Genomic DNA, 13,523 nt, shown 5'->3' with positions numbered 1-13,523 from the left:
CAGACCGGAAGTTGCATTACTTTTTGATGGGCTACCTGTGTCAAGTATTAAGATTGACACAGGTATCCCATCACATTGTAGCTCAACACTATCTACTTGGAGGGAGGAGTTGGTGCAGGGAAAAATAATAAAGAAATGTTTAGATGTGATCGTTGAAATTATATTATTTAAATCCAGTATATATAGATGATGGGATAGTAACCTATGTCAATCATTGCTTCTATTTTTAATCCCATAGGTACATATGCGATATGCCAGACAGACCGACTATCAGCTATTATGCTACACAGGGAGCCCATCACAAAGTCACAGTAATCAATCACAATAATTATTAAGTTAGAGTGGAGAAAAGTATAAATAGTCTACTTCAAATCACAGTTATTTTATTTTTCAATCAAGTAAGAATATATGAACATAGAAACTTACAGTGCTGGGCTCAAGCCATGAACTCTTCAAGGTCTTTTTGACATTTTTTCATAACTATCATGGTTTGAGTGTCTGCACAAATGCTTTCAATATTTATAACAATTGCATAATTATTTGCTTTGTCCACTTTCCATTGATGCATCAAGCATAAAATTAGTCATTTTGAATTTGATTTTAAACTTGGCAAATGTCAGGATTCTTTGCCATAAAAATCATGTCTTCTATTTGAGTGAGTAAAAGATAAGATACAACTATATATTCCAATAATCTTTAGTCTGGGCTGAAAGCAGCAAACAAAATGCTGATGATGAAAAAGAATGCTCCAGGACTAGTGTCTTGTAATATATTCAGTCAGATTCCTATAGAACTAAGGGGCCGTTTACATGGAGAAAACTTGTCCCTGGTAGCTATCAGGGACACCCTCCTACTCAAGCCAACTATACCAAGCGTTTATATGGAACAAAGTTGTCCCTATAAAACCGGGACAACTATTGGTTAAATTATGCTCAAACAAAAAAGTAGTCTTTGTTTACCTTGGGAATAGTTGTCCCGACTAAAAGGGCCACCCTCTTTTGCAAAGAGGGTAACCCTACCAGTAGGGTGGCCCTTCTAGCCAAGGCCAAGTTAAATATCTCATGTAAACGGTGGCGATGAATTTACAAAGAAATTAGGGAAAGTGAGCTTGTCCAGGGTAGCTCAGGGAAGAGGGTATCCCTTCTAAGGGAACCAAGTGTGATATTTGAACATGCACATGTATGAACATGTGCATAGTCTGTATGTTGTTCTATATAGAAATAAGTCTGATGAAAATTTTAAGATAATCCCTTTTGCAAAGCATTCATTTTGGTTATCGGCATTTTGCTTACTGCTTTTGGCCTGGACAGCAATGCATATGACTGTCCTATAACTGATAGGTTGCATGAATAAATGAGATAAGTATTGTATACTTAGATAGACTGTTTCAAAACTTTTCAGTCTTACGTTATATCAATAATTTAAAATTTTCCTATAGTGCAGTATCATCACAGTGCAAATAGATTAATAAAACCCTTAAACACATTATGCTCAGGCTTAAAATTTAACAAATTTGTTTATAACTTTATACTTCATTTTGCAACAAAATGTTGATGTCATAAAAAGTACCCTACTCTATTGAATTCTTAAGTGCAACTTAATTATACATGGTAATTATGGTAACAAGGTTACCATGAAAACTGACAGTCTCACCAGGAAATACATTTTTAAATGTTAAAATTATGTTTCTGTCAGTGGTTTTAGTTTCTATCATTGTGATATAGTCCCCTCTTTATGTGGAAGCTTAAAAAAGCTGCCTTGTCACTTAATTAATATTTAAAGTAAAGAAATCAAATACTTGAAAGAAAATATTTTCTGTAAAATACAATCACAAGCTGTTCGTAACTAAATGAAAATGACTGAGAAGTCATCATACACAAGGTACATTTACAGATCATGGAACATTTTAATTCAGTAGGAATAGAGAAGCTCCCACTTGTCAATAATGGAAAGCACTGAATATACCTCCAATTCGTTAATTGTTCACAACCACATCAAGTCTAACCTGATCCACACAGAAATGGCTTTCACACATTAATTGAAGACTGTGTCCACTAAAGCCTGATAACAATGCTCAATGTAAAATTATAGTTTATGCTGAGTGAGTAATGACAGCCAAGAATTGAAATACTGTCTCATGTTAACTATCATGCATAATAATGAGTTTGTTTGTATTATAAATATCATATAGTAATCAAATTCCTGGAATTAATTTATTAGGTACTTGAATTGTTGAACATTTAATACCATGAGTTGCCACTGGAAGTGGAGCTACTTTACTCCACTTTTTCTTTTCGGGGTCGTAACATTCTGTTTCCAGGGTGCATAGTGAGTTTCGATCACATCCTCCAATGACGAAGATTTTATCACTCTCTACAGCAATGGCAGCATCCCATCTTGCTGTGCTTGCTCGAGCTATTGACGTCCATTGGTCGATCTCTGGTTCATACATCTCGCCAGAGTTCAAATGATTTGATCCATCCCATCCACCTTTACAGATAAAAGACCACATGTTAATGACGCACCATACTAAAGTTAGATCCCTATATCCTCAAAAATTATTAGTCAAGAAAAGAATAATGCTCAAGGGTATATGATACAAAATGGGGTCCGAATAGTATTTCTAAAGCAAAAAGAAAAATTGAAAATATTCATTACCTATGACAAAAATCTTCCCATTGCATACTGCGCCACAAGCACTAGCTCGTTTCTGTTGCATCGGATTGATTGACACCCATGTGTTTGTCATCGGGTCGAAGCATTCTCCAGAATTCAAAGACATGCCAACATAATTTACACCACCAACAACATAAAGTGCCCTTCCAGTTGCCATCACACATGGACTGCTTCGACAAGTACTCATGGGTGCAATATACTGCCAATTATCCGTCACAGGGTCATAGTTCTCAACACTATTTAATCGGAAGTTATTCTCGTCACATCCTCCAACAGCATACAAGCGACCTGTAGTAAGAAAAATATGAGTTAGATCTAATATTGAAATGGTATACACTCACCATCAAGCATAGCAGCATTAAAGAGAATGAGCCTTTATATAATTCATATATGCAATCGAATCATGGTCCATGGTGATGCATGGGATATTCTATGCAATGCCACTTGAAAACATTGTATATCTAGTATATACTCACCATCAAGCACAGCAACATTCAAGAGACTGCGCCTTATATTCATAGATGCAACCATGGTCCATGTATTAGTCCTTGGGTCATAACGCTCAGCTGAACTCAGTGAACTTTGAGCTGCACCTAAATTATGAAATGAAAATGAACTGAATAAAATAAAAATCTTGATTCAATGGGAATGAAATGGGAAGAATAGAGAGGTCTCCAGTCGATGATAGCATCAGCCCAAGTGAAAGTGCAGGCATGAAAAAAGGATGCTTGCAAAATCATCTTCTTGAGATACAGTAATATCTCGTGTGTGGCATCATATTCTAGTAATATAGTACTTAACATAACTGTTTCGATAAACAACCACTTTGATGGAGAAAAAAAACAAAAAAAAAACTTGTCATCGCTAATCACTACCGCATGTACAGAGCAGTGGTGCAGCTCAACTCAATGCTATGTTTTCAAATGCTTTCCTCTTTCAATCATGCTCTGAAACTGCTGTTCATTGGTTCAGATTAAAAACCACTTGAATGACATACGGTACTGTCAGTTTCCCACTAACACGAAATCAGTCATGCACGCTCTTTACCTTCTCTAGACTGTCCCCCTACTGCATACACCATATCACCTGTAAGTGCTAGCCCATGTCGGCATCTGGCTACATTCATGGGTGCAAGGGGGTACCACTTATTTGTCTTAGGCACAAAACAAAATGTATTCTTCATCACTGACGACCCCTGAATCCCACCAGCAGCAAAAATAACCTTCATGAGACCCATAGATCTCCTAGGTTTAGTCCGACTACCCTTGATAAGGTGTCTTCTGTCTGGTAACATGTGATAGTTCTTTGCTTCAAGTAAGAGAGGGGTACATTCAGGGGTCGAAAGAACGATGTCTTCAGTCTCTACAAAATCAGCAAGATAGTACGGCGACATTAATGGAAAACGAACATGTTTGGCAAGCCTAGGGAACATTTCTTTTCGGTTTTTCTCGTCATGTTTGAGCCAGGTTAAGAGTGCTTCAAATATATACTCTTCTCGATCAACTTTCGTATCATCACTAATAAGAAACTGTTCTAGTCGTTCTGGCGAGAGCATTTTAAATTCGTCCGTCTGAGACACGGTAGCAAAATTATTATAGATGTAATTATTAGCTGTTTCTCTTAGAGTTTCACAGTCAAACTGGTCTGCAGCGGACTCAATACCCAGACAATTTGAAGGATTAAGCATTGACTTCATGAAGGAGACACAAGCATCTTTTAGACTGTTCATCAACAGGTAGTTCGATGCAGACACAAGATCTCGGACATTTAAAGGCGTGATTTTGATAGTTCCAGTGTAGATGAAGTTCAACAGCTCCTCCATCACGTCTGCTGTGATATTTTCGAGTATTACAGGTTTAGTTTCGCATTGTTCACGGAAATGGTTGGAGAACATGGCACGAAAGTAGGGGCTGGCAGCAGCCAAGACATTACGATGAGCATAAAAAGGTTTACCGTTGACAACGATCGTTACTTCGCATAAAACATTGTGCTTTCTGAAGTCGTTCAAGCATTGCATCAAAGCAACGCAGTAATTTGCCTCTGGAAGATGTGTTTTAGGGCTTGAATACGCGACGTTCTCAAACGGCGAAAAGGTCGCCATCTTTTATAGTCACCAAACGCTTTTGTTTGGCCGCAAAACTTTACTTTGGGGGAGGGGGTAAGGTTTTTACTGTATCATAAATCAAATATCTCAAGACCGAATGAATTAAAAAGATATCATAATATAATTATGGGAACAGATAATAAAAACATGAGGAATGCTTTTCTGTTTCTAAAAATATCATAATAAGTTAGTTTTTGATTTTAATAATTTTTTCGTAAGATTGTTTTTTCCACCCTCCCCCACTTAGGATCGTCTCGATTTCCCTGGGAACGAGGCGTTGCAGCTACAAGCTACTTATACTTTTTCCTTTGAGTGCACGAGTTTCACCTCTCACTTTAGTAAAAGAGTCATGGCTGAATACTTTGTAGAAGATGTCGCATTCCAATGGAATCTAACTCCTGAGGATATCGCTAAGAGAACCGATGAAGTTATTGAGCGATCAAGAAAGGTTTACGACTCTGTCGGGGCCCTGAAACCCGGCGAAGTGACACTAGAAAGCTGTTTACAGGTACAAAAGAGAAACTCTAAATGATTTAATATACGTTTCTTAGATTTTTTAAATTCAAAAATAAGACCAGTTGATGATATAAAGAACCCTCGGGAGAACTATATCATCTATCATTAGCCAAATAGGTACAGTTGGTTCATATCTATTGGTACGATTATGTGATAAGTTGAGTTTCAATAATGATGATGATCAGACTGTACGATTATAAATGAATATTATTATTTCGACAGGCTCTTGCTAATAATGAAAGAGAGTACTCCAATAGCAAGGCAGAGTTGGAATTCCTCCAACATGTTTCAACAGGTGCAGTAATAATAAATTATTATCTTTAATAATATTTATACTAAATGAATCAACCAAGAACAGCCATAAAAAATATGGGTGATGGGGGGATGGGTGGGGGGGCTTAATAGACCTTTCCCAAATTCGCTTGAGTGAGCATCATTAAGTTTCAGGGAACCCATCCCCAGTCCCCACCCCTTATGAGGCTTATAGATCTTTCCCAAATTTGATAGAGTGACCATGAAACAATGGTTTAAAGTAGAGGCTGGACTTGATGTGTTCATTCATTCCCTGTATTTATCAACTCCACTTGGAACCATTGTTTAAGCAAATTTGTGAAGGGTCTATTGGCCGGGATGGGGGATGAGAAGCAATCCATCCCCAGTCCACACCCCATATGAGATATTATTGGAATGTGAAACCTTCTACACTTCTCAAATCTACTGTGCAAGATTGAGACAGCATGAATGTAGAATAATATGCACTATGAGGATTTTATTTTTGTATTCTAGACAAAGAAGTAAGGAAAGCGAGTACGGAGGCAGATAGAAAAATTTCAGAATTTGATGTTGAGATGAGGTAAATATAATATATTATTGATCTGATATCTTCATTATTTCGTTAAGAACAAGTTTTAAAATAATATTCGATTGTCAGACAAAATTCTTATTTATCATGAAATTAATTTCCCAAATCGTGATCAAATGTTGTGAAAAAATGACAATCTAATAACAATAATAAACTTTTTATCTGCAGCATGAGAAAAGACATTTTTGACAACTTAGTGGCTCTGCAGGTGAGGCCCTGACAAAGCTTTCCAGCTGTTCAAGTAAGGAATTATTTGGGTTACCCGTGGCAATAACACAGGAAACCCAATATATTCCATGATAATTATTAAGTTATGAATTTTATTATTTTTTCTTGGCATTTGTTGCAAATAAAGGAGAAAAACCAAGCACCAATGTCTTCAGAAACTAAGCGCCTTTTGGAAAGATTGATTAAATTAGGAAAGAGAAACGGTAAGATAATCATGATTTATATAATGCTAGTTTGAAAACATAATTTGTAAGAAAACAGCTTTCGATCTCCATGATGACAGAATTTTCTCACATTAGGGTTAATGAGCAGGAGGCTGGGGAATGGTATGGTGTGTAAGGGATCTCAGTTCCATTGTTTTTCAACTTTTGAAAGACCAGCATAAAACTTATTGCTCATGCAGACAACCTACTGTACTTATACACCACAGACAACCATTTTGGTTTCATACATTACTTTGTTTACTTTAACCAGTGATATCTGGCCACCACACTAAATCTAGTAAAAATAGACCTCTATTGTTACCTCATAGAAACTTCACTCACTTGGAAGTTTGTCTTAGAAATACAATTTCTTTTAAAGTAAATATTAATTGCATTTCTTTGGACAGAGATTGCACATGCAAATAGGTTTTATCCCTACTATACTGTCATCCCATAGTATCAGATTGCCTATGTATTCACTGAAGAGTTAATTCTGAATGCACATTGTGTTTTATTTGGAATAATTCCCATGGTATTGTCTTCCAGGACTCCACCTTCCATCTGATGTCCAGGATGAGATCAAAGCAATCAAGAAGAAGCAGAGTGAAATTTCTATTAACTTCAACAGCAACTTGAATGAAGAAAACACTAAACTTTCGTTTGGTTTGGAAGAACTTAGTATGTATGCCAGATATTTTGTTTATCATCAGCATTGTCATCATCCATGTTGGTATCATTATCATTGTGGTTTAATGTCATTGTTGATATGATCACTCTCATCATCATCATCATCATCGCAATCATAGTACCATTGTTGTCATCATCATTATAGTCATGATTAGCATTATCATCACCATCATCTTTATGTTGAAATGTGTAGTTCCAAAAATTATCCATACCCCCTTACGGAGGAATTTTTTTAAGGCACCCCCCTACCCTCTGGAAATTCCAATTTTCTTCCATACAAACTCTGTAATTTTTGTTCTTTCTCTGACCCCCCTACTCTACGGAAATTCCAATTTCCTCTGTGGAGTGCGTATGGATGATTTCTGGAACTACACAATACTAACTTGTAAGTTCAATTTTTACTTATTTCAGCTGGTCTTCCTGAAGACTTTATCAATTCTTTAGAAAAGGTACTAAAAAAATTAAGGACATTTAGCTATCATTAAGTCATTGGGGAAGTACTCTAAAAGACTAGTTTCCATTATTCAGTCATGTTCCTTTTAAGGGGGGCTGTTCGCCCTGACCATGAATTTTTTCCACTCCTTCAATTCAAAACCTTAATCAATATTTCTGATTTAAATATTATTTTTATAATAATCTTAGGATGAGCAAGGCAAGTTTATTCTTACTCTGAAATATCCACACTACATCCCTTGCATGAGAAAAGCTTCCAACCCTGAAACACGCAGGAAGATGGAGTATGCCTTCAACAGACGGTATAAATTAAAAATTCATTAATGATTACGATGTAGTGACACCCTCGGCACCTTCTTCAGCAATATTAAATTGCTTGCTTTTTATCCAGATGCATTGAAGAAAATACAAAGATTTTAGAGGAGCTTGTGGAATTGAGACAAAAGGTATGGGAAGATGTTGGAATTATGTATTAAGTGGTAGTTGTGTGACACATGGTGGTGTGACAAAGTATGCCATGGTGGTGTGACATATGATGATGGAATTATGTAAGTGGTTATTGTGTGACACATATTGGTGCAACAAAGTGTGCTATGGTGTTGTAACAGATGTGATGTATGCTATGGTGGTCTGACGTGTGTGACATGATGCTAGTGTGAAATAGCTATGACATATATAGTTCTTTGACATCTGCAACATGTTGGCATGACAGTCAGGTGTGTCGTGTCATGGTAGTTTGACAATCAACTGAGTTAACTGAGGAAGGGGGTGGGACAATATTGATAATTATTATTAACAATGGTGTTAATAATGTTTCATTTCAGATGGCAGATCTACTTGGGTATCCAACTCATGCAAGTTACATTCTAGAGGTATGCTTGTGTAAAACCTGGATAAACCTCTTGATCTAGTGTACAATGTTTATTAACCTTTTTCTATATTTTTCAGATGCGCATGGCCAAAACTTCCAAAGCAGTTGCAGACTTTTTGTCAGAGCTGGCAACTAGACTTGAACCCTTAGCACAAGATGAACTAAAGGCCCTTCTTAAACTGAAAGAAGAAGAGGTAAATTATTCAAAATTCAGTTACAAAATAATGTAAAGCAAATAGGTTACTATAAATAGTTATCAGTTGAATGGCAAGTTTTCAACAACAACAACAACAAAAAAACAATTTGGGATGCATGATTGAGCATGCAAGCTATTGCTTACATGTCACTAAAGACTTGTAATGAGTTCATGAGAATTATGAGATTCATTCAGCTCATTGATACCAAGCAAAAGAAACTCTCTGGTTGATAGCTGATTGATACCATGTACTTCATGACTGGAAATTGTACTCATTGAAGTATCTTGTTATGTCTTTTTTTAACAGTGTGAAAGTCTTGGGTACAAATTTGATGGAAAGATAAACTACTGGGACATGAAATATTACATGACTTTGGTGGAAGAGAAAAATTATGCTGTTGAACATGATAAGCTAAAGGAATACTTCCCTATGGATGTTGTAACTAAAGGTAAGGTGTTAGAACTACAGATGTTCGTTGGTAATTTTAATCTGAGTATATTTTGTCAACTATCAGTGATTGATGATATCTTATGGAAATCAGCTCCATAAAGTTGGTCATTAATTTTGTTTTCATGGAATACAACTTGGTAGAGTTAGTTTTTCATTATTAATTTTATTCTGAATTTTTCCTGTTAAAATGATTTTCATCTAAGCATCCTTTTTCGTTATTTTTCAGGTCTGCTAGATATATATCAGGTACAGTACATTAATTTTGTTTATTTATTTTACCTTTTATCAAGAGAGTACTACATAAATCTTGTTGTAAGATCATAAACCCTTAAACATTTTTACTGTATTTTTCTCATGTTTAAAGGATCTCCTTGGACTAAATTTTGAGGAAGTTGAAAAACCCCATGTCTGGCATGAAGACGTTCAGCTGGTAAGCTCAAATAATTTTAAAGTTCTGCAAGCAATCTTTACTAGTAAATTCTTGATTTTTAACATCTGTTATATTTCACTTACAGTTCAGTGTTAAGGAGAAAGCCACTTCAAACATCATAGGATATTTCTACCTTGATCTCTTCCCAAGGGAAGGAAAGTTCAGCCATGCTGCCTGTTTTGGACTTAAGGTCTGTTAAGGTTGAAATTGTTTCAAAGTTTTTTTGATTACTATTTTTATGTAATAGAAAATGCAATGGCAATGCTAACAGTAATTATAATTAATGTTTCATTCCAGCCTGGATGTCTTCGTAGTGATGGCAAGAGACAGGTAGGAAAATGAATTGAATTGTTCATTAATTTTTGTATCTATCTGTCTGTCTGCCTGTCTGTCTGTCCATGTATCTGTTTAACTGTCTGTCTGTCCACCTGTCTGTCTGTCCATGCATCTGTCCACCTGTCTGTCCACCTGTTTGTCTGTCCACCTGCCTGTCTGTCCACCTGTCTGTCTGTCCACCTGTCCACCTGTCTGTCTGTCCACCTGTCTGTCTGTCTACTTGTCTGTCTGTCTGTCCATGCACCTGTCTATCTGTCCACGCATCTGTTTGACTGTCCATCTGTCCACCTATCTCTGTGTCAGTCAATTTGCCTTTGACCTTGTATTCCATAATTATAATTTATCATCATCCTTTACTTAATATTTCAGCTATCTATTGCCGCAATGGAAGCTAATTTCACCAGACCAACAGAAGATAAACCCTCACTTCTCACCCATAATGAGGTAGGGTTACAGGTACCTTAGTATCACACACAAGAGCTTGCATACCAAGGTAACACCTTCCCATCCCACCATGAATATGTTGGCTTGGCATAATGTTTTCCCATTTCTGACCATGTGTCATTCCCTAGAGTATCATTTCTTTGTTTAATAGCTGTGCTTGAAGACACATGAATATGGATACCACTCAAACAAACAATCAAAATCTCAAGAGAATGACTTGCAGTTTGAAAGCATTACACCCAAGCTAAAGATGTTTATTATGCATTCTATGACAACTCGATCACAAAAATGTGAAAACAGATGTACACAGAATATTCATTGTCTTGCTAGTTCTCCCTCAATGAATGCTTTCTAAATTTTCTTTCTGAAGGTTGAGACGTTTTTCCATGAGTTTGGTCATGTGATGCACCAGATTTGTGCCAAGTCAGAATATGCTCTGTTTAGGTATGTGTTACTATGGCAGCTAAGGCAGGATACAGCAAAACACATGATAGGAGAGTGGAGGTCGTTAGTGTACAATCATATACATATGATAGGCCACCTTTGTACAAAGGAAAGGGAAACTCATTTGTGATGCCATTCAAGACATAGATTTCCATTACTTCTCTGCAGTGGCACCAATGTAGAAAGAGACTTTGTTGAAGCTCCTTCACAGATGTTGGAAAACTGGTGCTGGGAGCCTGAGCCTTTGAGAAGAATGTCAGCACATTACAAAGGTATACTGTCATAAGAACTGCATAAGACTTGGTGTTATATTAGTGATCTCTGTAAGTAAAAAAAAAACAAACTTCAAACTGAAAAAGTGCCCTAAAAATGTGAATAAAGAAACCAAAATGGAAAAATAGGAGGAAAAAAAAAAAACAAACTACAGATCGTGAAATAAAGGAATTAGATATAAAGCCAAAACGAATGAATTCCTACATCACCATGAATTATAGAACAAATCTGTTTTCCTTCCAGATGGAAGTGCTATCCCAGATGATATGCTGGCCAAACTTATTGCCTCTAGGAATGCCAATGCTGGTCTGTTTAACCTAAGACAGGTATATACAACCCTTGATGCGAGCATTTATGCTCTCATATGCTGGTTGATTGTGCCAAATGATGTGAATCCTTAATATGACAATGCTATTTTCTTTAGATATTGCTAGGGACGTTTGATCAAACCATCCATACATCTCCTAAGGTCAGTACAACTTCCTTGCTTGCTTGCTTGCTTGCTTCCTTCCTTGCTTACTTGCTTCCTTGCTTGCTTGCTTGCTTCCTTCCTTCCTCTTCCTCAATAATTAACCCATATTTTGTTCACAGGTGAACACAGCCGATGTTTATGCAGAACTCTCTAGCAAGATTCTCCACATTGCAGCAACCCCAGGTACATGAATATATCATACCAATCACCTCAATTCAAGTATCTAATAGCTCATATCCTTAGAGTGGTTTTCGTGTGAGTGGGAAACGATGCGGCAAATTCATCATGCCCGTAAATATTCCACCAATAATCACTTCGCCTTTGGCGAATAATTGTTAATTATTATAACCTTTACTTATAATATTTTACCTGTAATGATTTTTACATTATTCTATTGTATATTATTCTGTTATCAGGTACCAACATGTCGGCATCTTTTGGCCACCTAGCAGGAGGATACGACGCACAGTACTACGGATATCTCGTAAGTTAGCTATTACTTTTCCTTTCTTTACAAATTATCCAATCATATTTTGGTATCACCATGAATTCCTTGGATTCCCTTAACGTTATTTCCTCTCTCGCGCGGAATGTTCATCAGACGCGAGTTTTCAAGAGAATTCTTTCTGGTTGACAAGACATGGTGGTCAGTGTTTGACCACCATTTTGCGCAGATAATAAGACTTAAACTGATTAAAATCTAGCGATAGCTCAAGGTCCTACATGTCGTGCCGTGGCTGTGACGATGCCATATCCCGACATCCTGATTGAATAAGTAGTAATTCCGTGCGCAGTAATTGGCTTGACAAATCATGTTACATTACCGTGCCTTGCAAAATTAAGTCCGATATCGACCTCAACCATTCTAGGTTTTTTTGACATCTGATTGCTACAAATATTGAAGACGTGTATATATACATTTTTTTCTCAGTGGAGCGAAGTGTTCTGTATGGACATGTTTTACTCACGCTTTAAGAAGGAAGGGATCATGAATCCTAAAGTTGGTGTGGACTACAAGACCTGTATTCTACAACCAGGAGGTTCTATTGTAAGTAGTGTTACTTCTTTATGTTTCAATAGAGCAGGTGCATGTTACGTCATAGCCGCCATCTTGGTTGACGATAACAAAGCATTCCACATTATAGCTTCTCGTTAGATCAACCAACATGGCGGCTGTTTCATTGTTATTCATATCTCTTTGTCTGACGAGTGTTCCTCTTTTTTTCATACCATCCAAGGATGCCAGTGACATGCTCAAGAACTTCCTTGGACGCGACCCAAACCAAGACGCATTCTTGATCAGCAAGGGACTCAAAGTCTAAACAACTCAACGTGTTGTAGGAATGAAAGCCGTCAAAACGTGCGCTGGTTCAAACATTTTGAACTCTCATTTGATGAGTTGAAATTCTTTTTTCTGCCCCTAACGTAATGCATGCAAATGAAATAAGATTATCTCGGTACTTGCAGGAATATAAGGTCTTAAATCTTGGTTTTGTTGCACTGGTTTAATCTCGTGAAACTCCACGTATTCAACATTTTTTCATTCCCTCCGCTCTCACCGCACAGCAGCTAGCAAACTAAGACTTAATTTAAAAATAAAACTAAGTTAATTATCACTTTTTCTTGTCATTTTTCTTGTCAGTGAAAGAAACCCTGCTAGCAGAGATCTTTTTCTGCCCTCCGTTTTAGTTGTAGGTCGGGTGATAAAAACGGCCAGCCTGCTGCTCAGCCCTACGTAGGCGAAGAAAAAACAACCTCTGCTCGCAGGGTAATGAAAGAAAATCTAGAGTGGGACACCGTTCAAGGGTCGAAAACTGAACTCGAATTTGAACACTATTTTAGAAGAAGGTTGGGGTGGACAACCAACAACGTCTATT

At 36.9% G+C, this 13,523-nt stretch overlaps 2 protein-coding genes across 2 annotated transcripts; one reads left to right on the top strand and one right to left on the bottom strand.

Annotated features, from left to right (window-relative positions):
- Positions 1 to 366: 366 nt before the first annotated feature.
- Positions 367 to 4,803, bottom strand: LOC116297597 (kelch-like protein 12). Its single transcript, XM_031705861.1, has 4 exons — positions 3,724 to 4,803; positions 3,153 to 3,269; positions 2,659 to 2,964; positions 367 to 2,490 (listed from the first exon to the last, which is right to left on the bottom strand). Exons 1-4 carry the CDS (start codon positions 4,775 to 4,777, stop codon positions 2,195 to 2,197), a joined length of 1,773 nt encoding a protein of 590 aa, XP_031561721.1. The 5' UTR covers positions 4,778 to 4,803; the 3' UTR covers positions 367 to 2,194.
- Positions 4,804 to 5,070: 267 nt separating this feature from the next.
- LOC116297513 (thimet oligopeptidase) lies at positions 5,071 to 13,262 on the top strand. Its single transcript, XM_031705759.1, has 25 exons — positions 5,071 to 5,288; positions 5,519 to 5,591; positions 6,083 to 6,149; positions 6,327 to 6,366; positions 6,514 to 6,589; positions 7,136 to 7,267; positions 7,688 to 7,725; positions 7,919 to 8,031; positions 8,121 to 8,175; positions 8,554 to 8,601; positions 8,678 to 8,794; positions 9,104 to 9,245; positions 9,474 to 9,493; positions 9,612 to 9,677; positions 9,763 to 9,867; positions 9,975 to 10,007; positions 10,383 to 10,457; positions 10,828 to 10,901; positions 11,070 to 11,173; positions 11,418 to 11,500; positions 11,599 to 11,643; positions 11,766 to 11,829; positions 12,063 to 12,130; positions 12,578 to 12,694; positions 12,885 to 13,262. Exons 1-25 carry the CDS (start codon positions 5,130 to 5,132, stop codon positions 12,966 to 12,968), a joined length of 1,998 nt encoding a protein of 665 aa, XP_031561619.1. The 5' UTR covers positions 5,071 to 5,129; the 3' UTR covers positions 12,969 to 13,262.
- The last annotated feature ends 261 nt before the right edge of the window (positions 13,263 to 13,523 follow it).

This window comes from Actinia tenebrosa, unplaced genomic scaffold (genome assembly GCF_029948245.1).
Source record: "Actinia tenebrosa isolate PJP-AT-01 unplaced genomic scaffold, QUT_ActTen_1.0 PGA_scaffold15__27_contigs__length_11533743, whole genome shotgun sequence".
NCBI classification, from domain to species: Eukaryota; Metazoa; Cnidaria; class Anthozoa; order Actiniaria; family Actiniidae; genus Actinia; species Actinia tenebrosa.
The sequence above is the reverse complement of the archived record's forward strand: the minus strand, read 5'-3'. Positions and strand labels throughout refer to the sequence as shown.

What these genes read in the sequence shown, in the direction of transcription:
- LOC116297597 (XM_031705861.1), bottom strand. Translation starts at nt 4,777, where the DNA reads ATGGCGACCTTTTCGCCGTTTGAGAACGTCGCGTATTCAAGCCCTAAA. An exon ending in AGGGGGACAGTCTAGAGAAG is followed by an intron (nt 3,270 to 3,723) that starts GTAAAGAGCGTG and finishes TTCATAATTTAG; the next exon opens with GTGCAGCTCAAAGTTCACTG. An exon ending in TGGGAAGATTTTTGTCATAG is followed by an intron (nt 2,491 to 2,658) that starts GTAATGAATATT and finishes TTATCTGTAAAG; the next exon opens with GTGGATGGGATGGATCAAAT.
- LOC116297513 (XM_031705759.1), top strand. Translation starts at nt 5,130, where the DNA reads ATGGCTGAATACTTTGTAGAAGATGTCGCATTCCAATGGAATCTAACT. An exon ending in GAGTATGCCTTCAACAGACG is followed by an intron (nt 8,032 to 8,120) that starts GTATAAATTAAA and finishes CTTTTTATCCAG; the next exon opens with ATGCATTGAAGAAAATACAA. An exon ending in GTCTGTTTAACCTAAGACAG is followed by an intron (nt 11,501 to 11,598) that starts GTATATACAACC and finishes TATTTTCTTTAG; the next exon opens with ATATTGCTAGGGACGTTTGA.